The 26,944-nt window shown below is 41.6% G+C and overlaps 1 protein-coding gene across 1 annotated transcript in view; it reads right to left on the bottom strand.

Moving 5' to 3' along the window:
• Positions 1–336: 336 nt before the first annotated feature.
• The window catches only part of LOC132654147 (vomeronasal type-1 receptor A11-like), a gene marked incomplete at its 5' end in the record, with an annotated part of 34,786 nt that continues 8,178 nt past the window's right edge, over positions 337–26,944 (bottom strand). The window contains 4 exons of the mRNA XM_060383402.1: positions 337–357; positions 2,805–2,915; positions 2,968–3,100; positions 24,420–24,464. Of these exons, the coding sequence (XP_060239385.1) occupies positions 337–357; positions 2,805–2,915; positions 2,968–3,100; positions 24,420–24,464 (310 nt within the window). The remainder of the gene's footprint in view (positions 358–2,804; positions 2,916–2,967; positions 3,101–24,419; positions 24,465–26,944) is intronic.

Raw genomic sequence — 26,944 nt, 5'->3', positions numbered from 1 at the left:
CCCACCCAATCTTAGAGTAAGAAAAGGCGGAAGAAACCCAGGATAATAAGCCATCCGTGAGCAATGATTCCACTCGAGTAGAATTAGTGGTCACCATGGCCGCCCTTAATTCTTCAAGTAGTAGCAGGTGTATTTGTTGAAAGATCATCTTCAGCTGTCAGGAGCTTTCGCGTGAGTTGCTCCAGTACCCAGAATGGATTGTTTTCTTCCTGTGGGAAAACACAGACAGCTCCCCTGGATCTTATTAAGATAGGATCCAGGCCTTTCCATTGACCAGTCAAGACATCCTTCCATTTATTCATTTCCTTAGGCCTATCAGGCCCTAAGCAGTGACGATCAGCCGCCGAATGGCCCTGACTGTCCAAATTTTAAAAATTGAGAGGAAAGAGTGCCAAGGAAACAGTCACTTGTGGCACTGAGGGCAGAGCCTCCTCGACTCCCCCTTTTTGTTTTATTAAGTAGGATTTTAGAGTGCTATGAGCACGTTCAATAATACCCTGCCCTTGAGGGTTATATGGCAGACCCGTTAGGTGAGTCACTTCCATTTGATGACAAAACTGTCCAAATTTTTGAGAAGTATAGGCTGGCCCATTGTCAGTTTTTAGAATTTTGGGCTTTCCCCAGGCACTCCATGCCTCCAGGCAATGTTGAATAACATGGGCTGCCTTTTCTCCAGTCAGGGGAGAAGCAAACATAACTCCAGAGCAAGTATCAACGGAAACATGCAAATATTGAATTTTACCAAAAAATGAAATGTGGGTAACATCCATCTGCCACACTTGTAGTGGATGGATTCCTCTGGGATTAATCCCAACATGAGGCATAGGTAAGAACTGACAACAATTTTGACATTGGGTAACAATATCTCTAGCTTCTTTTCTAGTTATGTAAAATCGATGATGCAATGTCTCAGCTGTAACATGAAACTTTTTATGAAACTCCTTAGCCAATTCTAAATTTGAAAGGAGGGCAAATGCAATCATCTTTGTGGCTCGATCTGCCAGGTCATTTTCATGGGACGTGGGCCCCGGTAGACCGGAATGAGCCCTAATATGTGTAATAAAAACAGGGAATTTTTTGGTAATTAAGGCAAACTGAATCCTTTGAAAGAATTTTGCAAGCTTGCTAGATGCTTTAATCAATCCAGCAGCCTCTAAGATTTTGGTTGCATTTACCACATAACTAGAATCAGAAAAAATATTTAAAGGACCTGGAAATTTTTTCAAAACTTTTAGCACTACTAAACATTCCACAGTTTGAGGCGAGGTCTCATGATATTGCTTAGAAACAACTTTATTATTAACCACATAAGTTTCCACTCCTGTTTTTGACCCATCTGTATAAACCACCAGTCCATCCCAAAGTGGTTCCTGGGATGAGAAAGGAACCTACTTCTGAAATTTGGACCTTTTTAGTGGCAATATGCAATCCCCATTGCTGCAGGGTTTTTTGCAACAAAGGATACGGCATTAAAATTGAACAGTACCTGAACAAAATGGTGGCAAACTCATAGCTCCACCCTCTTTATCTCCGGCCCAGTATGGCGGCTGGCCACGTGCAACTGAACTCAGCTGGAAACCCTAAACAAACATGGCAGCCAAACTACAGCTTACATGCTTTTTATTGTTGAACCATCATGGCGGCAGGCCATGTGCTAGCATTAGCAGGCGGTGACTGACAACACCAAGTACAGCCACTAGGTGTTGCTGATACAGTAAACACTGTGGAGCATCTATAATCCCCCACAACCAAAAGTTTTTAGTGATTAAACAAGCTTTATAATTAACTGCTTAACGGAACAATTTTAAACTGTAAGAATTATTTTAGCCATACCAAACCTATCAGCTAGAATTTTTTCCTTAAAAGAGCATAAAAAACATTTTGTAATGAACAATCACCAGCCCTTTAAATGAATTATAACATATTTAAAATACAGTTGTTTTTTTTTTTAGAATTATATTAACTGTAAAAGCAAGTTACATTACTATAAAGAGGAGTTTTGAAACTGCCTAACTTTTTAAAATAACCTCCCTGTAGCAGGTAACAAACATACTCTAAGGAACTTGGTGAAACTTCCCCCCCCCCCTTTTTTTTTGTCTCAAGGTAAAGAGCAGGGCGTAAACATGTTTTTTATAAACAAAACAGCTTATCAAACAAACAGCTCTCCACAAGATACATTTTAAAAACTGTAATTTTTTAGTTAGCACAAACAATACGGCAGGGTTTTATTTAGTAAATTGATAAGATACCCAAGAGCATAAACCCAGTGAAAAAATTATGAGGGCATTTAAATAGAAGCGGCTTGGGAAAGGGGCTGGGTTATTGTGGGGGAGAGGGAGGCACACGGGAGGCAGGGCCTCTTTGCCCGAATTAAAGATGGCACCGGCCACGTGGGGCAGGGCGTCCTTGCCCGAACTAAAGATGGCACTGGCCACATGGAAACCGCTGATATACCCAAGGTCCCGCCCATTTTTCCCAAAGCCAAGATGGCTGTGCCCAGTCACCAGCCACGTGGAAGCCTCTGATGAAAGCCAAGATGGCTGCGCCCAGGCATTTAGCGGGAATTTTAATCTTATTGGATAAAGAGCCTTTTTTTATTGTTTTTTTTCTTCTCCTTTTACCTTTCTCTCCCAGGGCGTTTTTTCCCTTATCTCTCACTTCTGTGGCTTTAACATCCACAGAAGGGCCTTTCTTCTTAGAGACGTCTCTATTTCTATCCATTGGGGCCCCAATCTTTTGTCACGTCCTGTTTCTGACATGCGGTCTCGCATCTCCCTTAAAACTCCCTTAGTGTCTACTCTTACCCTTTGGTTAATCTCTTTCCTTCTGAGGCCGCCCTCAAGTTTGCACAAAACCAAAAGAAAGAGGGCTATGGCAGCGATCACAACGGGGAAGGCGATAAGGGCTTCTGCTAGCTGAAATGAAAAATGAGATGAATCAAGATTGAACATGCCTCTCAGGACAAACCTCGATGTTGCAGTTCTGAATCCTCCCCGCAAACGAGGGCTCTCCTTGGCAGCACCGGCAGTGGGAGCCTCCCTGCTTCCCGGGTGGTTTGGTCCCCGGTTTCAGCACCAGATGTTGAAAGCCGCGTGATGGTCTCGCCAGCAAGAATGCACGCGGACACAAGAATCCTTCTGCAACAGGCTTTTTATTACAGTCAAGCCTTGAAAGGAGGAGGAGAGCCGCGGGACCAGCCCCACGAAGCTCGGGGCGGCAGCGCGCCACGGCACAGGCCCGGCTACTGCGGCCGTGGGCAGCGCTCGCATTGGCCTACAGCGCAGCTGCGTCCAGCGGGCCGCGGCGGGAGCGGGCAACCCCCCGGCGGGGAGAGAGGGAGGAGAGTGCCAGGGCCCCAAAGTGGTGCTGTTTATATAAGCCCTGGTCGCACCTAAGTGGCGTGTCATACCCTGATTGGCTGCTCACTCTTTACCCCTGGGCAGTGGCTTGGCGTGCTTACGCAACATGCACATGCGTTCTGGAGGTTCCTTACAGTTTCGAGGGCAGATGTCAGCGCCAGTAGATGGCGTCTGAGTCTCAGCTCTCCATAGATGCATTATCACAAAATCGCATATCATTCATCAACAGTTCTTTCATAGTTATGGAAAAATAATTGATTCAAAGTCTCAGATGCTTGCTTGTTTATAGTAACAGCACTTAACCACAGCCACGATGGAAATAACTCTCTGTCCATAAGCAGATGAATGTACCAACCACATCTGGCCTTTATATATCATGGACTATTACTCAGCTTAAACAGGAAGGAAAGCCACATATAGGTATAGGTCCACCACAGATGAATACATACTTCCAGTGACCTGTCAGTCACAGAATGACAAGCTTCTGTATATCTAGGGGTGGAACTGAGAGTACTGTACTGTAATTTTTAAAGAAAGGAAAATGCAATGGTGTTTGCCAGGGATTGAGGAATGGCACAGTGGAGAATTCTTAATTGGTATAGAATGACCATTCAGAACAACAAGAAAAAACAGTAATCTTCTGAAACCAAATGAAAGGCTGGAGGGGTGGAGGGGGACTGGGCTGGGTAGGGGTGAGGTAACAGTGCTTTCTGCACAAGCATAAAGACTGAATTTGAATCTTCAACAGCTATATAAAAGCCATGCTGTGTGTGAGTTCCTGTAGCCCCCAGCACTGAGGGGGCAGAGACAAGTAAGACCCTAGAGCTCATTTACCAGATACCCAAGCCAAACTGATAAGATTCAGATTGATTAGGTTCATTTGCCATGCAATCATGAGGACCTTAGCTAGAGTGCAGAGAAGCCACATAAAGCCAGACAGGGTTAGTACCTGTCTGTACTCAGTGCTCCTATGTTGAGATGGAAGCAGAGATAGGAGAATTCCTAGAAGCTTGCAGGTCAACTAACCTGAAGTACACAGCAGAGAACAACAAAAGAAACTTTCATTGCTTATTAGATCAAGATTGCTTACTATGGCTTCAAGGAATTAAACCAGGCTCGTAGGAGGGATCGCAGCAAGGTTGAGGCTGTGACAATTTTATGGAGAACAATCAGACCTTTTATACCTTTGTCAAAAACAGATATAATGACCATTGCCAGGATCAACACAGTGGTCTTTGCCAGGATACATTGATGTTTGCAAGCACTGGAGGGTACACAAGGTTATGTCTAAGAGTAATTGTCCTGTCGAGTTTCCATGTTTCCTTGACTACTAAAGAAACATACAGAGAAATGTTGTTGTTATTAAAAACAAAATCCCAAGCGTTCAATTATTACCTATTAGGATCCAGATGCTGGGGTGAAAGCTTGCTAGCTCAGAGAGGCAGAGAAAGACCTTCCTGCTCAGCTGATCTTCCTACTCAGCTCACGTCCCAGAAGGAAGCACCTTCTTCTCCACACTGTCTTAAATTCCCTTCACCTCAAGCCCCTCTTTCCTGTTAACTTCCTGTCAGCTGGTTTTTTACTCCACCTCTTGACCTGGGGTTAACTTTACTTAATCCTGTGTACAGAAAGCTCTTAGATTAAAGGTGTGTTTGAGGGCTGAGCCACACCAAACAAGAAACTTTTTGCACTCTCACAATAGGATCAAATATCCTGCATCAGAGAAACACAAAACTGCCTAACACTTCAACTGCCTGCAGGAGTGTGTCAGTCTCTCAGGAACTGAAGGTGCTTAGTGTCCCAGGAGCCATGAACCCTAACTTAAGAACCCCTATGCCGCTCAAGGCAGCCAGGCCAGGCCAACTAAATGGTTCCCTGCAAAGATCCTGTCCCACAGAGAGTGAAATGTACGATCTGAGCTTAACCTCTTACCTCCACATATATGTCCTTACACACACTCACACACACACACAGAGATGATGAAATGTATAAATAAGGTGGGTGATGACAGAGGAAGACAGTTAACAATCATTTCTGGCCTCCACATATACACACTTGCACATGTACATACATACATATGTACTAACCCACACAAATGTGTAAGTATGCCACACTCATCACACTCAAAGAAAATTTAAATGCCAGTATAAGGAGCCTAACTCTTTGCAGAACTCTCTGATTCAGGGAACTGAAAAGATAGATATATAGGAACCTGGCTGTCTTTTACCAGGTAGGAAGTACCCCAGATAACACAGGGGCAACCAAGGACTGGAGAGTGAGGATGAGGGACCCCTAAAGAGCCAGTGCTGGAGAGTGAGCATCAACAGCAGGCTGAACTGGCAGTAAAGAATGAACATGTCACTCCACAGGGACAGACAGAATGACCGCACACAGTAAGTGAGGGAGAAGAGGAAATCTTCCTACAAAGAATTTAATTATTGTGCATAGGTGATTCCTCTCAGGGGCATGAAGCTTGAAAGCTTGGGCCTTCTGTTTATGGTGTTGGGCAGGCATGGTGACTGGCTTCCAAAGAACAAAGGAGGAAGAGGTAGAATGTGCAACCATGGAGGATGAACCAGGCAAGGCAACCTTGACCAAGGGATGACCACAAAGATGGCATGTGGCCCTCACATATTCTCTCCTTAGACCACTTGGGGTGGGGTGGAAAGACTTCCTCTGTGCATCCCACAGGTGGTCTGTGCACTGGAGTCAGCATAGCAGGAGCCCAAATGAGTGTGCAAGGTCACTGTAGCCACAGTTCCCCCTTCCTCCCTTCTGCCCACACCAAAACACACCTCAGCTCAGGCTCTCAGGTTCCCTGCAGTGGGATGCTGGAATAAGGAGAAAATTCATCAGCTTGGGCTGATCAAGAGAACTGGGGAGAGTGAAGGCCTGGCCCCCTTTCACTGTGGCACTGGGCTTTGAGCTATTAAAAATCACTGCTTTTGACAAGTTTTACAGTTCTCAGCTCTTGTGAATTCTTGAAGGAGGCTGGGAAAGGGCGAAGAGCATTCCTTCATAGTACTTACTGGACTCTGCCTGGATGTTCTGAGCAGAAGGTAACTCAGTCAAACAACCTGTGCAGACACCAACTATAACATGTCTGTGTACATTGTGCACGTGCGTGTATGAACTTACTGGGTGTCCTGTACAGCTACTAACTTCCAGGCTGAGAGTTCTGAGAGGGAAACAGAATCTGATCCACCCTAAGATCCAGACCCTCCTGAGATCAGACTGACTGCAGACTTAAGGCTGGCAGATTGGTGCTAGGCCAGGCTAGTCTCCCATTTGCAACTTCTGTATGGGTCCAGGGGGAGGCATTTCCCACCTCCCTCCCTGCTCCCCCACTATGACCAAGTGAGTGTTACATCTTCAAGCAAACCAAGCTATCAACACCTCAGGACTATGCTTGGCTTGGTGCTTTGTCGCCACCTGCAGGAAGCAGAAGAGAAGGCCACCTCAGTCCCAGGGCAGCATTAACAGTCCCAGGGCAGCAATAGCCACGCCCCCAAACTCCCCTGGGCTCACTGGACCCCGCCCCCTGGGTCTCAATCAGGGCTCCAACATCAATTATCTCTGTGGTCTTAGCAAAGTTATTCGCTCTATTCTCCTGCTCAAACCTGAAGGACATGGCTCTAACTTCCTTAGGTGGCTGTGAAGGCTGAGGTGCTGTCTCCTGCTGCCACATTAAGGCCGCCTGTGCCTCTGCAAAGTGAGGTTGTGAGATCCACTGCTGCCTCATGGGGCAATCCTTATGTACAAAATCCTGTTCAAGGCTCTTCTTGTTGTCAGGTCCCCTTGATAGGCTGTCGTTTCCCACTTGTATTTGGTGGTGGGTGTGATTGTAGGAAAACACATATTGGGGGGGATTTTCCTGAAATACCTAGAGCTGCTGGGAGCCCTGAGTTGGGTAAATGAATGGGTGAAGAAGAGATACACTACCCCACGGTGCAGTGTCAGGGAAATCACAGGAGGTGATTAAGTCTTTTCTGGAAGTTGCCTTCTGCACTTCCCTTTCAGGTGCTCAGGTGATCTCACTTGTATGCTGCTCTCTGGTGTCACTGTGTGGTATGAGGAGGAATCAGCACAAGGACCTGACAGGCTTCATTGCTTAGGATTAAAGGTGTATACTAAGAGTGTGTCTGTATTCCAGCCAGATGGATTAAGTGTGTACTGGGAAGAACAAGATGGCGGTGCCAGGAGAACACTACATCTGAGAAGTAGGACAATATTTTCTGTACAGTAACCAAGAGACTGAACTTTGGGCCCTAAAACAACAGTGATTGTGTTTCCCAGGTAAGAGGAAACCCCCATAATATGTGAATCATTCGGGTCCACTCTCAGGTCACCCAGCCAGAACCCTACAGAGATCCCAGGTCACACAAGCACTAGGTCGCCGGACCAGAGCCAGCGTGTCCTGATCACCTTCCCAGGCTGAATGGGTGTACAATAACATCAGAGACTGAGAGTCCCAGTCTAGAGAAAAACCCATGGGGAAGGAGGAAACAGGGATGGCCATGGGCCACCCACTCTCTCCCTGGAAAAGTTCTTGCAGAATGGCGGGTGTGCCCCCAGCACTGAACTGGGCTCCAGCCACCAGCACAGAGACTGGCTGCCCACCCAGCTCTGTGTCACAGACAGACAGAGCTGTGTGACACAGGGCAACAGGGACTGGCAGTCCCTGTCGGGAAAAATCCTCACAGGGAACGAAGCAAATGGGGTCAGACTTAGTATATCCATGGAAAAGGTCCCACAGACCAGCCCAAACCACAGACCTGCTGTGCACCAGCTAGCCTGCTGCTACCAGGAGAGCTGTACTCACCTGCCACAGATTACCACTTGCATACTGGGACAAACAGCCTCAACCTCAGATCTATAGAAGCCTGGGATCTCCGAGATCAACCCCCAGATACTGCTCCAAGGGGCAACCAGTTATCCCTCACATAACTGACCAAACCACAGGACACCCAGGTTACAGCAGCAGCTCACTAAATTTACAGCAGAAAACGCAGAAGCAGGGCAGCTGTCTCCTCTCTGGGTGAGAGGAGAGCCCCCTCGACTAACAAAAACCACAGTTAATACTCAGGTCTCTACATCTGAGGTGAGCTATGGCAACTCCCGAAAAACACTAGCCATACAGTGACCATACCCAAAGTGCTGAGGAGGCTTCCTTCAGGAAAATCCATCTTCCTGCCAAGGGGATTCTGTAAACCACAGGATTACAGGAACCACCAGATTCTCACACCCAACAGCTAAGATAGCCCAATGGGTAGAGGCCAGCATAAAAGCTCAACCAACTTAAGACAGAGCAATATGGCATCTCCAGAACCCAGTTATCCAGGAGCAAGTAGCCCTGGACACCCCAGTTTTATTGAAATTCAAGAAGATGACCTAACATCTATGCTCATGAAGAGGATAATAGAAGAAAAAAAAAATAAAATGTGTAAAGACCTGGAGGAAGATAAACTGAAACAGATTATGGCCAGGAGTAAGAAATACAGGAATTTGCAGCCAAACAGTTTATGGACTTTAGAGAGGAAAGACTTAAATCACTGAAAGAAATAAAAGAAACAGAGGAATGTTCAAACAACTGAAGGAATTGAAGGAAAAACAGGAAAATACACAGTCAGATAGGTGAAAGAAATCAACAAAATGGCTCAAGATTTGAAGATAGAATTGGAAAAATTAAAGAAAACACAAATGGAGGAAATTGTGGAAAGAAAGAACTTAGGGAAGAAAACAGGAACCACAGAGGTTAGCATAAACAATAGAATACAAGAGATGGAAGAAAGAATCTCAGGTGGGGAAGATACAATGGAAGAAATCAATATATCTGTCAAAGAAAATGTTAAATCTAAAAAATTCCTTACACACACAGTCCAAGAAATTCAAGACAGCATAAAAAGACAAAGCCTAAGAATAATAGCTGTAGAGGAAAAAGAAGATTTCCTGCTCCAAGGCCCAGAAAATATTTTCAACAAAATCATTGAAGAAAGTTTTCCCAACTTAAAGGAGAGGCCAATAAGAATACAAGAGCCCTACAGAACACCCAATAAATTAGACCAGAAAAGAAAATATTCCCACCACATAATAATCAAAACAATAAGGATACAGAACTAAGAAAAAATACTAAAAGCTGCAAGGGAAAAAGGCCAAGTAACATATAATGGCAAACCCATTAGAATCACACCTGACTTCTCAACAGAAACTATGGAAGGCAGAAGGGCCTGGACTGATATCATGCACACCCTAAGAGAACATAGATGTCAGCCCAGGCTACTATACCCAGCAAAACTCTCAGTCCTCATAGATGAAGAAAACAAGATATTCAATGACAAAAACAAATTTCAACAATACCTACACACAAATGCAGCATTAAAGAAGACACTACAAGAAAAAATACAACTCAAGAAACCTACCTATTTTCAAGAAAACACAGGAAATAATTAACCTCACTACAGTAAAACAGAAAGCAACCAAGTACACAAACCTATGACCACAGCCACCATCAAAATAAAAAGATCTAACAGCCACTGATCATTAATCTCTCTCAACATCAGTGGACTCAATTCTCCAATAAAAAGACACAGACTAATAGAATGGATACGTAAACAAAACCGAGGAAGCTGTTGCATACAAGAAACACACCTAAGTCACAATGATAGACCTGAGGGTAAAGTGCTGGAAGACTGCTTTCCAAGCAAATGGACACAAGAAGCAAGCTGGAGTAGCCATTCAAATGTCTGATAAAAATAGGCTTTCAACCAACATCAATAAAAAGAGATGGGGAAGGACACTTCATACTCATCAAGGGAAAATTCCACCAGAAAGACATCACAATCCTGAACTTCTATGCCCCAAATACAAGGGCACCCACATTTGCAAAAGATACATTGATAAAACTCAAACGACATAAAGATCCCCACACATTATTATTGGGAGACTTCAACACCACACTCTCAACAAAGGACAGATCAACAAAACAGAAATTAAACAAAGAAACAATGTCTCTAACAGAGGACATGAATCAAATGGACCTAACAGACACTTACAGAACCTTACACCCAAACACAAAAGAATTTACCTCCTTCTCAGCACCTCATGGAACCTTCTCAAAAATAGACCATATGGTTGGTCACAAAGCAAGCCTCAACAGATACAAGAAGATGGAAATAATTCTTTGTATCTTATCTGATCACCATGGAATAAACCTGGACCTCAACAACAACAGAAATAGCAAAAATCCTACACACACATGGAAACTGAGCAACTTGCTACTCAATGAGAGCTGGGTAAGGGAAGAAATAAAGAAAGAAATTAATGTCTTCCTAGACTTCAATGAAAATGAAGCCACAACATATCCAAACTTATGGGACACAATGAAAGCAGTGCTAAGAGGAAAGTTCATAGAACTAAGAGCCTTCAAGAAGAAATTTGAGACAACTCATTCAAGCAACTTAATGTCTCACCTACAAATCCTAGAAAAAAAAAGCAGACACATCAAAAAGGACTAGATGGCTGGAAATAATCAAAGTCAGGACAGAAATAAATCAATTAGAAACAAATAAAACTATTCAAAAAATCGATGGAACCAAGAGCTGGTACTTTGAGAAAATCAACAAGATAGACAAACCCTTAGCCAAGCTAACTAAAAGGCAGAGAGACACCATCCAAATCAACAAAATCAGAAATGAAAAGCTATAGACACTGTGGAAATCCAAACAGCCATTAGGACTTAATAGACTTCAAAAGTGGATATGCCACAAAATTTGAAAATCAAAATGAAATGGAAAATTTTCTTGATCAATTCCACTTAACAAAGCTGAATCAAGAGTAGGTAAATCAACTAAATAGTCCTATATCTCCCAAGGAAATAGAAGTTGTCATCAAGAGTATCTCATCCAAAAAAAGCCCAGGACCAGATGGTTTCAGGGCAGAATTCTACCAGACCTTCAAAGAAGAGTTAACTCCAATTCTCTTCAAACTATTCCACAAAATAGAAACAGAAAAACACTACCAAACTCATTCTATGAAGCCACAGTCACCTTGGTATCTAAACCTTACAAAGACCCCCCCAAAAAAAAAGAGAATTTTCAGGCCAATCTCCCTTATGAACACTGATGCAAAAATACTCAACAAGATACTTGCAAACTGAATACAAGAACATATCAAAGATATCATCTACTATGACAAAGTGGGCTTCATCACAGGTATGCAGGGGTGGTCCAATACATGGAAATCCTTCAATGTGATCCACCAAAATAACAAACTGAAAGAAAAAAACCACATATAACCTCCTTACATGTTTAAAAGTCATTTGACAAAATCCAGCATCCATTCATGTTTAAAGTATTGGAGAGATCAGAGATAAAAGGCACATACCTAAACATGGTAAAGGCAATATACAGCAAGCTTAGAGCCAACAACAAGCTAAATGGAGAGAAACTTAAAGTCATTCCACTGAAATCAGGGACAAGGCAAGGCTTCCCACTCTCTCCATATCTCTTCAACATAGTTCTGGATGTCCTTGCTAGAGCAATAAGACAGTTGAAGGAGATAAAGGGGAAACAATTTGGAAAGGAAGAAGGAGAATTATCACTATTTGCAGATGATATGATAGTATACTTGAGTGACCCCTAAAATTCTACCAGGGAACTCTTACAGCTGATAAACACCTTCATCAACGTGGCCAGATACAAAATTAACTCAAAAAAAAAAAAAAAAAAGAGTAGCCCTTCTGTATACAAAAGATAAAAGGGCTGAGAAAAAAAATTAGGGAAACAACACCCTTCACAATAGCCACAAATTACATAAAGTACCTTGGTGTAACCCTAAACAAGCAAGTCATATCTTGTATGAAAAAAAAATAAGTCTCTGATGAAAGAATTAGAAGAAGATATCAGAAGATGGAAATATCTCCCATGCTCATGGCTTGGCAGGAATAACATAGTAAAAATGGCCACCTTACCAAAAGCAATCTACAGATTCAATGCAATTCCCATCAAATTACCAACACAATTCTTTACAGACCTGGAAAGAAAAATTCTCAACTTCATATGGAATAACAAGAAACCCAGAATTGCTAAAGCAATCCTCTACAATAAAAGATCTTCTGGAGGTATCTCCATCCCTGATATTAAGCTCTACTATAGAGCAACAGTAATAAAAACTGCATGGTACTGGCATAGAAACAGAATGGTGGATCAATGGATACAAACTGAAGACCCAGAAAAAAACCCAGACACTTATGAACAACTCATCTTTGAAAAAGATGCCAAAACCATACAATGGAAAAAAGGTAGCATCTTCAAAAAATGGTGCTGGTCTAACTGGATGTTTACATGTAGAAAAATGCACATAGATCTATACTCATCACCAAGCACAAAATTAAATTCCAAGTGGATCAAAGACCTCAACATAAAACCAGACACATTAAATCGGTTAGAAGAAAAAGTGGGGAAGACCCTAGAAGTCATTAATAGAGGACACAATTTCCTGAACAGAACAACAACAACACGGGCTCTAAGAGCAACAATCAATAAATGGGACCTCATGAAACTGAAAAGCTTCTGTAAAGCAAAGGACACCATCACCAAAACAAAATTAATTCCTACAGATTGGGAGAGAATCTTCACTAACCTTTTTTTTTTTTTTCTGACAGAGGACTAATATCCAATATTAGTATATAAAGAACTAAAAAAGCTGAAAAGCAACAAACTAAGTAATCCAATTAAAAACTGGGGAACAGAGCTAAACAGAATTCTCTGTAGAGGAATATTGAATGGCAGAAAAACAAAGAAATGCTCAACCTCATTACCCATAAAGGAAATGCAAATCAAAACGATGCTGAGATTTCACCTTACACACATCAGAATGGCCAAGATCAAAAACTCAAGTGACATCACATTCTGGAGAGGTTGAGGAGCAAGGGGAACCCTCCTCCACTGCTCATGGGAATGTAAATTTGTACAACAACTCTGGAAATCAATCTGGCGCTTTCTCAGACAAATAGGAATAGCATTCCTCAGATCTAGCCATAGCACTCCTAGACATATTTGCAAAAGAGGCTCAAGTACACAATAAGGACATTTGCTCAACCATGTTTGTAGCAGCTTTATTTGTAATAGCCAGAACCTGGAAACAATCCAGATGTCTCTCAACTGAAGAATGGATACAGAAATTGTGGTACGTCTATACAATGGAATATTACTCAGCAATGAAAAATAAGGAAATCCTGAAATTTGCAGGTAAATGGTGGCAACTGGAAAGGATCATCCTGAGTGATCTGTCCCAGAAGCGGAAAGACACACAGGGTATATACTCACTCGTATAGACATATAATATAGGACAATCCTACTAAAATCTGTACATATAAAGAAGTCCGTACAAAAGCGAGGACTCTGACTAAAATGCTCAATCCCCATCCTAAAAGGCAAAGAGGATGGACATCAGAAGAAAAAGAAAACAGGAAACAAGTTAGGAGCCTGCCACAGAGGGCCTATGAAAGGCTCTGCCCTGCAGACTAGCAAAGCAGGTGCTAAGACTTATGGCTAACTGTTGGGCAGAGAGCATGGAATCTTATGAAAGAAGTGGGAAATAGTAAGATCTGGAGAGGACAGGAGCTCCACAAGGAGAGCAACAGAACCAGAAACTTTGAACAGAGGTGTCTTTCCAGATACTCCTACTCCAACCAAGTACCATGCATGGAGATAACCTAGAACAACTGCACAGATATAGCCCATGGCAGTTCAGTGTCCAAGTGGGTTCCATAGTAATCAGAAGAAGGACTGTCTCTGACATGAACTGATTGACCTGCTCTTTGATCACCTTCTCCTGAGGAGGGAGCAGCCTTACCAGGCCACAGAAGATGACAATGCAGCCACTCCTGATGAGATCTGATAGACTAAGATCAGAAGGAAGGAGAGGGGGACCTCGCCTATCAGTGGATTTGAGGAGGTGCATCCATGAAGAAGGGGGAGGGAAGGTGGGATTAGGAGGGGAGGAGGGTGGAGTTCATGGGGGGATACAAAGTGAATAAAGTGTAATTAATAAAACTTAAAAAAAAAGGGTGTGTACTAAGAGTGTGTCTGAATTTCAGCCAGATCACACAGACCTAGGTCTTCGGATGTGATCTCTTGCCAGAGTAGCCATTTTGCTAGATTAAAATTAACCTTCAACTGGGTGACTTTTATGTGTGATTTATACTTAGTTTCACAGTTTAACTTCATAAGAAACACCATCTAGAAAGTCTTGGTGAAGAGTTTAAATTAGCCTGGGTATTGTTAGCCTAAGTATAACTCCATTATAAAATAAAGAGCCATCTTGACTGGGAGCTGAATTCAGGTACCAGGAAATATCACAAAATGTGCGCCTGTCAGAAAACAAAGTTAACTCTCCCAGCACCATCTCTAGGAAATATCACAGAATAAACACTTCATAGAAAATAGAGACAATCTCCCTTGCAATAATCAATGGGAATCGGTTGAGAATCTGGTGGGAAAATTCTCCCCAATGTTTCAGATATAGATTAAATGAATTGCCATTGTAATCATATGTCTTAGGCAATTGTTCCTCAGAGAGGCATATACCTTAGGTAATTGTGATTCAGAAAAGGTCACCTCACCCATCTAACTTTTACCTAATCCTGTAACATCAAGGCATATGCCCTGTTTGCTGTCATAGAAACATGTGCTTCCCTGTTTACTGTCATGAAAACTCCCTGATCAAAGACTTTCCCTAAAAACCCTTGCTCACTCAGGGTTCCAGGTCACACTTCTCTGCTGCTGCATCAGTGAGACTCAGTTCCAAGTTTGATTGCTCTCATAATAAAGCTCTCTTGCTATTGTACCGAGTTGTCTCCTGGGGGCTCTGGGGATCCCCTGAACCTGGCATTACATTTGGAGTCTGGTCCAGGGTGCCTCAGGACCTCTAGGACTCCTGACCCAGAGAACTTAATCCCATGGGTAAATGTCTTTTGTGTTGTCTGTCTGCTTAAAGTGTTTGTTTCTGTTCATTGATCTGAAAAGCCTCGATGTGTTGTAGAGGCAGCCAAAAGTGGAGAAGAGAGACCTGTTGAGGTCCAGGGCCTCAGGGGTCAAAAAGACATTTTGGGCCTTGTAAGTTTCTGCCTCCCTGGAAGTCTTGGGATAGGGAAATGAGAGTGAGGATTGGTTTTCATAGACTTTCTGGCACTTCTGTGGCAGAGAAGTACAGGAAATGACAGGTTTTTGGTTTTATTTGTTTCTGTGTAGGATTAATTTTCTTTTTCTTGTTGTTGTGCCAGGAGTTACTTTTGTATTTTTGTGATTGATTGCTTGTGGTCTTGCATTTGCCTTTGAAGCCATAGCTCTTCTTGCTTTAGTGATTTTAGATATTAGCCCAGGTATAGGTTGTGAGTTGTTGCCTTTAGTTTGGTTTTTATCTGGGATGGCTGGTTCTTTTTTGTGTATGTGTCATTTACTATTTGTTGAAATTGCTCTCCTTACTTCTTTTGTGTTATCCTGAATTCTTTTTATGTAAAGACTGGCTGATGATATGGGACAGAATATTTCCAAACCCCTTGACTTGGTTCTGACACATTTTTAGAGAAGTTAAGACTAGAGCTCATGGTCTTACAGTTGATGTGAGGAGAGGAAAAATGATGACTTTTTGTAGCTCAATATGGCCCACCTTTAATGTGGGCTGGCCAGCAGAATGAACTTTCCACCCTTTCCACCATCCTTGCAGTGGAAAATGGGGTTTTTCAGAAAACATGTGGGTACCCAGACCAATTGCCATATATTGTAGTCTGGAAAGACCTAATGATTCATCCACCTCCATGAATTAAGCCCTTTCTGACCCCCACTAACAATCCTCCTTCCACAGCCTCTCCAAAACCAGAGGCCACTGCCCTGGCTCCCTCATATCTCCTTTACTCTATTTTTCAGGATGAGACTCCCATGGAAATAATTTTCCAACCCCTCCTCCTCACATTCCTCAGACAGCTCCAGCCCTTTATCCAGGTTGGAACCACCATCTGTCCCAGCACCAAAAACCCAGAGTCTCTTGGCAGCCTCTTTCTCTGGGGAACCAGATAACTGGAGAACTCAGAATGCCAAGTTCTCTGACAATTCTAAGGATTTGATTGATCTCTTTGAAACTGTTCTTTTCACCCACCAGCCAACCTGGGATGATTTCAGCAGCTTTTAAAAGTTTTGTCTGCCATAGAGTAGTGCGGACATATTATTTTAGAAATCCAAAAAATGTCCCAGATACTACAGGAGTTGAAACCACACATGAAGGCCATATTGATGATTAGTTTCCTACAAGAGGCTCAATTGGGATTACAACGCTGCTGCAGATAAGGAACATCTCCTAGTCTATTGTCAGGCCCTGTTGGCAGGTCTCAAGGCTGCCACAAGGCAGCCCGATAATTTGGCCAAGGTATATGATGTCAGACAGGGAATGGATGAAAATCCAGCTTCCTTCCTGGAAAGAAGTAATGACATCTTTCGCAGATATACACATGGAGATCCAGAAAAATCTGAACATACAGGCACGGTTGCTTTGGCTTTCATTAACCAGTCTGCTCCAGACATAAAAAGAAATTGCAGAAACAGGAAAGAATAGGACAGACGACATTGCAAGATTTAGTCCAGGTAGCTGAGAGAGTGTACAATAACAGGGACAGTTCTGAGAAAAAGCAGTTGAAGTCAGGAAAGACTTTGAACTGGGATCTGGCAAGTGTCCTATTGGACAACAATGTTTCATACCACAGAGAAAGAAAGCACCAACTTCACTGGCTAGCCCAAGGCAAAGGACCTGAAGGACAATGCAAACCACCACTGTAAAAACCAGTGCACATAATGCAAGGAGGAAGGTCATTGGGTCAGATATTGCCACAAAAAGGGACCCAGGAATCAGAATAAGTTCCTGGCTCTGGAGGATCAGCATTTGTGTTGAAGGTAAGTCAGAATGTAGCTAAGTTTATTGGGGCAGATTGGACATTGCATTGTGCATATAGCCACCAAAGTTCAGGACAGGTAGAGAGGATGAACAAAACATCTAAAGAGACCTTGATGAAAATGACCTTGGAGACTGGCACTGACTGGGTGATGTTCCTCCCCTTTGCCCTTTATAGGGTTGGGAATTCCCCTTACCAGCTAAGTTTAACTCCCTTTGAGATTATATATAAGATGCCAGCCCCTATAGTGCCCAGTCTTAAGAATGATGCTACTTCTGAAGTAGATTAAAACAGATATTGATTATCGCCATGCCTGGTACGTGGTTGGAATATGAGTCTCTGGAAAGACCCCTGTGTTCAAATTTTCTGGTTCTGTTGCTCTCCTTGTGGGGTTCCTGTCCTCTCCAGATCTTACTAATTCTCACTTCTTACACAAGATTCCATGCACTCTGCCCAACAGTTGGCCATAAGTGTCAGTGTCTCCTTTGATAGTCTGCAGGGCAGAGCCTTTCAGAGGCCCTCTGTGGCAGGTTCCTAGGTTGTTTACTGTTTTCTTCTTCTAGGAGATAACCTAGAACCCCTGCACAGATGTACCCCATGACAATTTAGTGTCCAGAGGGTTCCATAGTAATGGGAAGAGGCATTGACTCTGACATAATCTGATTGGCCTCCTCTTTGAACACATCTCCCTGAGGGGGGAGTAGTCTTTCCAGACCACAAAAGATGATAATGCAGCCACTCCTGTTGAGATCTGATAGACTAAGATCAGAAGGAAGGAGAGGAGGACCTCCCCTATCAGTGGACTTGGAGAGGAGCATTCGTGAAGAAAGGGGAGGGAGGGTTGGACTGGGAGGTGAGGTGGGCGGGACTTATGGGGGGATACAAAGTGAATAAAGTGTAATTAATAAAATAAAATTTTAAAAATGATAAAAAACAGGTTTTGAGAAATATTTAAGGCTTCTGTGCAAGCAGACAGCTCTTAAAGTGTCAACAGCAGCTTCTCAGGGAAGAAAGCTGCAAGCCTCTATGGTCATAAAATAGTATTCAACCGGGAGCAAGACGTTCCTCCGTTGAAATTACAGCTAAAGGGGGTAAAAAATTAGTTTTATAACTTTGTGTGTTTGTTTTAAATATGTAAGTTTACTATATTCTATGTATATTTTGATGTTTGATTATTGATTATTAAATGTACTAAGACTTTACATAATTTTGGTCCTGTATTAAAAACCAGGTTTATAAAAATAATAATGTTTAAAACTACATTTATATAAAATATTAAAACTGCATCTCCGTGTGTTTGATTACAAGAACTTTTCTTACTGGCAGCCAACATCAAAATAATGTAGTTGGTATTGATTTTAAAAGTACTGAATAGTTTGCATTGATAAAATCTGGTTTTTAATTTTAAAATTATGGTTATATTTTGTGACTTCATTTCTAAAAAGGATACCTTATTTTGATATTGCAAAAACTGATGTTAAAAAATATGTTCAAGGTTATGAAATATTTTAAAGTTTATCAGGTATTTTAGACAATGGCTGTGGGCATTCTAACAGAGAACTTGAAACAATTACTCAGTCCTTTGGGGGAAGACAAAAGACTTTGGTATTTATTTTGTTAGTTTTACCAAATGAAACCAAGCCATATGATTTGAGCCAATTAAGAAAATTGCAGTTTTAAAAATGTATTATGTCAAAATGATAAAATAATAAAAAAGTTCTGATGAAAATTTTATATGGTCTGAAAATCAAGAAATATGTCGGTTGAATCAAAAAACAAAGCTGAGAAAAGTCTAACTTGAAGATACACAGAATGTTAGAGAAGATATAAACTGTATTTGCTTTGTGTATTTTTTTGTTGTTGTTTTGTTTTTGTTTTTACACCTGCAAGCATGATTTGAGAAAGAACTGTAAGATATGTTGCTCTTCATTTCAAAGGCTGGTGATTCTTCAATGAAATTGTTTTCTTATGCTCTTTCACCCAAGTTTATACAATGTAATGTTCAAGTCATTGTTAATTAGTATAAAAATGTATGCCTGGTTACCAGTTCCTGTATAAATGATTTAATGCTGTTTCTTCCTGGCTGATAGGTTTGATATGGCCAGAACTGTCCATCTCTGCTAAGGTTGCCAGTTGTGTTTAGTTCTCGATTTAGGGCTAAATGAAACTTGTGTCCTTTGTGCTTTTTTGCTGCTCAGTCTTAATGCAGTATGTTGGGATGAGCAAGATTTGCTGCCCCTTCTATATATTGTATCTGATCAAAAGTTTTGCTTTGATTCTAGTTCAGAAAGGTATTTGAAGTTATGCTATAAGAATCAGTTTTATCTAGTCTTCTGTTTATGTTTTTGAAGTTAAGCTTAGGATGGGTAATTATAAAGTTTGCCTATAGAGATTTACTTGAGATGAATATGGCTCTAAAACATTTATTTAAAGAATATGCCATAATTAGAGATTATGACATTCTATTTCATAGGATGCAATTTAAAATTGATAATTAAAAGAGAGATGAAGAATAATTCAGATATCCTGGCCCACAAGCTTCTCAGAGATCTGATGAATATGGCATTTTAACATTTGTAAGATTATTTTGACACAGATTTCTAAAATCCTGACAGTAGCTCCCCCAAGGTCTCCAAGAAGATTTGGACACACTGCAACTCTGTATTATGGTATGCTAACAACTGGGCCAGACTGCCCCAACTGGCCCAATGCTAGGGCCCAGCCTAAACTATGGACAAAACTGTGGACACCTGAAGAGTCAATGTTTCACATTGCTAAGGGCGAGGTGAGGCCATTCTCTTCCCTCTCATTATCTGGGCCTGGTTGCTGGACTTCCCTGCTCATGATGCCATAAGACCACAGGACCCATGGACAGCTGACTGGAGTGATTCACTGACTAGCTTTCACTGTCATTTGGATTGGTACATATTTATCCTTCTCAGGTCTCTGATTACATTGATGGCTAAGCTAAGCTAATGGTAGTCTTTGCAGCTAAAGACCAGATAGTTAGATCCAGTGTTAGTTTATTGGTTAATTTATTACTTAGTTAAAATTACCAGGTACTAGGTTTTCTATTTAAAAAAGGGTTGCCATGTCTACAGGCTCCATCTTCATTATTTATGTCTTATGATGAATGGCTGGATAGAAAGATAATAGAGTTTATGTAGGGTTTGAGGATATAGGAGTTTAGGTTTTGAGAATCTAGAGAATGTTGTTTGGTGTGGAAAAATGTTTCAGGGTTGATAAATGCAAGAAACATTGGAGGGTGTAAGGAGGTGTTTTAAGGTATATGAATGTGGAGTGTAATGATTTGAGGCATATTAAAAACGGGAGATATGTCAGATTTCTCTCCTCTCTCTGCTATTGTTGTGCCTATGATGTTATAAGGTTTCAGAAGTCCAGAGTTTTGACATTGACCAATAGAGTTCTGATATGTTGATGAAACACTGATTGCTTATTACCCAGTCTTAAGCTTGAGATTTTAATTACCTTTTGGTTGTCTTTTGGAGGTAGATTTAGAAGTGTATTTCATCATGCTAAACACGTCTATACAATGTGTATATCTGAGCTTTTACAATGATATTTTTAATATCTGCCATTTCTGAGGTAGACTTTGATATAGGATTTAAGAATATTTTAAATATGTTTCTTCTAGTTGCTTTGTTAAGGAAAGTCCAACCATTCAGAGTTTAATACTAAAGCCATTAATGTATTTCTGCCTAACTTTCCAATGTAACATGGAGATGGGGACTAAAAGTAAATGCTAAGAAAATATGACAAAAAATAGCCAAGCTCTTTGATGGCTGATTACCAACAACAGGGCCCACATTAATTAAAATGTTAAGAGTTTCAGGCCATGGACAACTTAACTTGTTTATAAAGGTCACAAAACAAACAGCTAAGAAAAATTGATACTCATTCCATTGGATGTAGTTTTACCTGTTACTCACAAAATGTTTCAGGAAATCAAAAGGTCATGAGACCTGAATCTGACATAGCTCAAACAGACCTCAGTTGAGTTTTTCCCTGGTCTTGGGATTCCTCATTTTTCCCATTTATTACACAATTTTAACTTCTGTTTCTAGTTTGAATTTGTCTCAGCAGATTTTCACCTGGTTGAGACTGCAAGCTGAGATCTGAACTTGCTGGAAGCTGACATGATTGCTCACAGCCTCCTTGGATGGATCACCTAACCAGACGTTTCTGAGGACTGCCCCACTGTGCAGCCTTTCGCTGGCATTTCAGTCTTCCTAGCCCCTGATGCTAACGGTGCTATTATCATAATTAAAGCATTTTCAGAAGAAGAGACCATCAGCCCAAAATCCCAACAAAAGGCTGAAATGCTAGGTCAAAGGGAGCTCCTTGACATTACCTATTATCTTGGGGACCAGTTTAGCTGGATCAGAAATTAGTGTTGCCATACTAGATGTACAAAGCCAGAATTATAGCATCTCAAAAGCAGAATCTTTTGCTTTTGGTCATTTTTGGATTATGCTTACTTAATAAGTTGTTAGGATATATTAGGCAAAGACTAGGACTATACAGTTGATGATAATGAAAACCCAGTAATGCCAGCTTGGACATGCCCTTGAACTATAAGTGCCCAAGAGTGGCCTATTCAGGTTCATGGAAAGGGAAAAATAAATTGTTTAAGTTAGCCTGGGTATAGTTAGCCTGAGGTTAACTCCATTTTTTGCAATAAAGAGCCATCTTGACTGGGAGCTGAATTCAGGAACCAGGAAACATCACAATATGTCCACCTGGAAGAAAACAAAGTTAACTCTCCTAGCAATAGCCTCCAGGAAAATCACAGAATAAATATTTCATAGAAAATAGAGTCAAACTTCCTGGTAATAATCACTGTGAATCAGTTGAGAATCTGGTGGGAAAATTCTCCCCAATGTTTCAGAATAAAAGAATTAGTAGATTAAAAGAATAGCCATTGTGATCATATGTGTTAGGCAATTGTGCCTAAGAGAAGCATATACCTTAGGCAATTGTGATTCAAAGAAGATCACCTCAACCCTCTTTTACCTAATCCTGTAATGTCAAGGCATATGCCCCCCCATTGCTGTCATAGAAACATGTGACCCCTGTTTGTTGTCATGGAAACCCCCTGATCACAGACTTTCCCTTTAAAAATGCTGCTCACTCAGGGCTCACGGTCCCATTTCTCTGCTGCTGCATCAGTGAGACTTGAGTCCAGAGTTTGAATGTTCTCTTAATAAAGCTCTCTGTCTTGTTATTGGGGATCTCTGAGGTTCTCATAAACTTGGCATAACAATAGCACTGGAGCTGAGAGGAGGCTGAGAGCTTTTTAAAATTAAATTCTGTTGCTTTTGAGGAAGGTTCTAATATAGCCCAGGCTGGCCTTACTTCACTGTAGCCAAAGCTGGCAGGCCTGAAGATTGCTCAAAGGCTGAGCACAGGCTGTGATGCAACCTGGATCTCAAAGGTGTGAGGGACCACAAGGGAATGAGAAACAACTGTGATTACTTGAATTGAAGCCAGGTGCAGCAAGCTCTTGAAGGGTGGGGTGAACTGTCCTGAGAAACAACCAGCTGTAAACTATCTACAACCAGCTGTAAACTATAGAGCAGACTGATCTGATTTTCAGGTATAAAAACCCTGTGCTTTGCATGTTCAGAGTCATCTCCTGTCTTTGGAGGGGTGACCCTACCTCAATAGCAATAAAACCTCTTGCTTTGGCGTCAAGCTGTGCTCTGTGAGAATTCCTGGGAAGTGTGTGATCCTGAACTCCTGAGCAGTGAGACTCCAGGTCTTACAAGTGGACTTCTCTGCTTGCTCTGAGGACCTGAGATTAAGATGAGGACTATGGGGATTGAGAAAGGAGGAGGGAGGGACCCACATGGGGGGATACAAATTAAATAAAGTATAATGAAGAAAGAATTTTTTAAAAGATGAGGACTATGAGAAAACCCTCATTGTTCAAGAAAATCTGTCATGTGTTAAAACTTGAGAAATCATATTTTGACAATTTTATTCTCATTTTTAAAATTGTATTTTACTTTAGTAGTTTTATTTATTTTTTATTTTGTATGCATGAATGCATGCCTGGTGCCTGCAGGACCAGAAACCATGAGATCCTCTTGAACTGGAGTTACTAAGAGTTGTGAGCCTTCATATGGAGGCTGGGAATTGAACTTTGGTCCTCTGCAAGGACAGCCAGTGTTCTTAACTCCTGAACCATCTCCCCATCCCCATTGTTCACTTTATTATTTCAGGGAAAATATACTTCACTGCTTGGTTAAGGTAACTGAACACATTGTTATTTTGGTAAAGCACAAACAAAACAAGAATTTCCCATCTTCAGCATACTGCTTGGCGTTGATTACATTTTTACAGTCTGCCTCCACCCAGCAAGTCGCCCATGGCCTTCCCTCCTGAGCTGAGGATGAGAGTCTGTTTTTGTTTCCACTCCTGAAAGTTTCCAAGCTCTTCCTGCTCCCAGTAGTCCAGACAGAATTTGTTCTGCCTAGACTCTCATTGCAGTCAGTACAGTGGCTTCATGCCAATCTGTGTGGGACCATGTGCACAATCTCCTTCTCTTTTAAAGCTGGAGTAACAGTCCAGTGCAGAGAAGCTGAACTCTGTTTATCCATCATCAGGACTGCATTTTATACGTAGATTCTCTGTCTGTTTTGGGCTCTGTCTCTCTGTGTCTCTGTCTCTCACTCTGAGTGTGTGTGTGTGTGTGTGTGTGTGTATGCTAAATGATTTGAACATTTCTGGATACTTGATAATTATAATAATAACTATTTACAAACCTCATTTGGCAAAACAGAGATAGCTGAGGGATTTGAATAAACGAAGACTATCATAAGCTGTCACGTATTATAAATGGCTGTGGATAATCCAGACTCTAACAAGACAGTCACTTTATGTCTCCCCAAAAGACACACTGGGAAGTACAAAAGACTCATGTATCTGGCATGTGGTTTGTCTTTTATGTGTAGCATCCACACATCTCATAAGAAATAGGTTTAACAACAGCAAAAAGACAACTCTGTAATTTCGTTTAACCCGAAGCTCATGTAAACTACATTACAATTCATAGCTCTAATGCCAGAATACCGGCTTATCTTAAGGAATCTTACCTATACCCAAGTAATATGATGTTTACCATCCTTCCATACATGGATCTAAAAATGTTAATTATGTGCTTTTCAGTACTGAGAACCAAAACAGGGCTGACTGTGTCATAGCCATGGACTGTGAGAATATGGAAACAAAACAAAATCAGGTCATCATCTATACTTCTTAGGTAGGAGATGACGCTGTCCAAGGTGTACATCACCATAAAGGAACTCATGATGCAAAGGATGGTCCGTGTGGCTCTTTGTTCTGCAGATAGTCTGAGGAAAAGGCTGGCACTGTGGAGAAGCTGGGACTGGTTCTTATGTCTTATAGGAAAGTCACCATGTACCCACTGGAGAGGGTCATAAGACCTACAAAGATGACATCCCTGGAGGTCAACAATATAAAAAATGTGTGATGGACAGAGTAGCTCATGGGCACAACACACCAAGATTGACTGACTTATATAAAGCCAGGTGAGGTCAGATTAGCGTTGCAGTTATGTATGTTATAAGGGGACTGCTAATGGATGAATAAAAGATACTCAGGAAAAGAAGGCAACCTAGCATGTGGTGTGGAGATTTACATTTGAATTTTGCTAGATGGGAACTTCTGGGACTGAGGGTGATGGCCTGGAGAATGCTGAGCAGGCTAGTGGCACAAAGAGAGAGGCTCCTAAAAGACCTGTACAAGAACATGACAAATTTGCATGTGGAGTCACTCCATCTCTTCCCTGGCATAAAAATGTCTGAAGCTACTAAACTCACGACGACTACCAGCATCAGTATGTGGATTAGGGCCAAGAGACTGATGGGCAGATCAGTGAGTCTGGGCCTCTGCCCACGAATAAACATGAGGATGTGGAAGAGAAGAAGGAAGCTGTTGCCTGAGAGCCCAATCCCAGCTCCAGCATAAATGGTGTTTCTTACCTTGGTGTTACCTGACAGTTTGTTGATTTTGTTCATTTTAAGGCTGAAAGAAGCAGGTAGCAACTGTGAGGGGAGAACAGCAAGAAGATTTCTATCACCAATCTAGCCTTGATCATCAGCTGCAGACAATGGCAGCTCCACTCTCCTTGGAAAGATGTTTATTTCACAGCTCTGCCTTATTCCGCTTAAGAGTGCCTTCATCTCAAAGTGCCCAGAAGGGATGCCCACTCTCTCCATTGTTCTGACACTTATTGCCCCATCCAGATAGAAGCTTTCTCCCACATTACAATTGTCATGTGTCAAGAAAATATTTCTTTTCCTACTGTTTCCTTTTTGAGGTTTCCTTAGGCAAAAGCAATGTCTTACTTGTCTTTCATCTGCATCATGTTGATTGCCAGACACAGAGCAGCTCTGCAGGTTTTGGTGAAGTTCAATGAGGATTGCAAGAAAATAGAAATAAGATCCTCAGATGAAGCTGTGCCCTTGTCTTAAACAGGCCCAGAGTCATTTTATTCCAATCTCTTTGTTCTGCTCATTTACTTCAGACCTTGTGCTCTTCATGTGGATGTGCAGGGAGCATTAGGAGTGGAAATTCTGAATCCAGACTCCTTCACATCATACTCACTCCTGCCATATCCTGTGTGTGACCCTGAGCAGTCTGGGACTAAGCTACAGCATTAGAACATATGACATCTGTGTGCCTGCGTCAGGGAGATGTGTAAGAAGATGAAGTCTACATACCAAGAATGTCGGTGTTCCCTGTACAGGGCGAACTCTTGGAAGTGTAGGCTGCTGGCTTTATTCTCATGAAGGTTCCTTATGTTTGTGACTTGGAATAGTTAATACAGATTTAAAAAAAAAAAACCGTTTGGTTTCTCCCAGCCCAAATCAGAGAAGGGTAAGCATGAACACAATAGACTTCCCAAGCAATCCTTTCCAGAGCATCCTGGTAGCATTTTAGTCCTTCTCTGTGAATCTCACATTGTAACTTCATCTGAGGTATGTGCTGATGTCACAACAAACAAAAGCCTCCATGAGAAGTTTTCAGTTATCAGAGGCTGCCAGGAATGTGGTCTACGTTTTGTCTCTTTCCGCATTTGAAAGGAAACAATTAATAAGAATTATAGTTTCAATAGATTGAGGGCCATTCCCATTGTAAGGTTTTAATGAAAGAAGAATTATCTAACTCATCCTGAATGAGGGGCTGCACAGGTGTGTAGGATTTCATACCTCCTTGAGGAAGCAGTGATGCTACTCAGACTCAGGTGGCCAAAGCCTCAGAGGTACAGCAGAAGATTTGATGACGGGTCTTCTCGAAAATTATTTCTCATGCAATGCAAGTATTTACTTTAATTCAAGTATCATAATCCTAAATTATGCAATAATAAAAAATGAAGTCATATAGTAATGAAATAATTATCATTTTAATATCATGGGTGTAAGATGGTTTTATTTTATCTTTAATGTGAGATATGAGGGAAAGCAAAAGGGCCTGAGTTACCAAACCTGATGCACCAGCTAAGTAAGTGCTCAGAGCAGAAGAAATGAGGGAGCCTCAGTGTTCAGAAGTGCTGGCCTCCAGTCATGATGAGTTACATTCTAGAAGGGAAGAACCA

Source organism: Meriones unguiculatus, chromosome 5 (genome assembly GCF_030254825.1).
Source record: "Meriones unguiculatus strain TT.TT164.6M chromosome 5, Bangor_MerUng_6.1, whole genome shotgun sequence".
Taxonomy (NCBI): domain Eukaryota; kingdom Metazoa; phylum Chordata; class Mammalia; order Rodentia; family Muridae; genus Meriones; species Meriones unguiculatus.
This window is presented reverse-complemented; position numbering and strand designations above follow the sequence as displayed.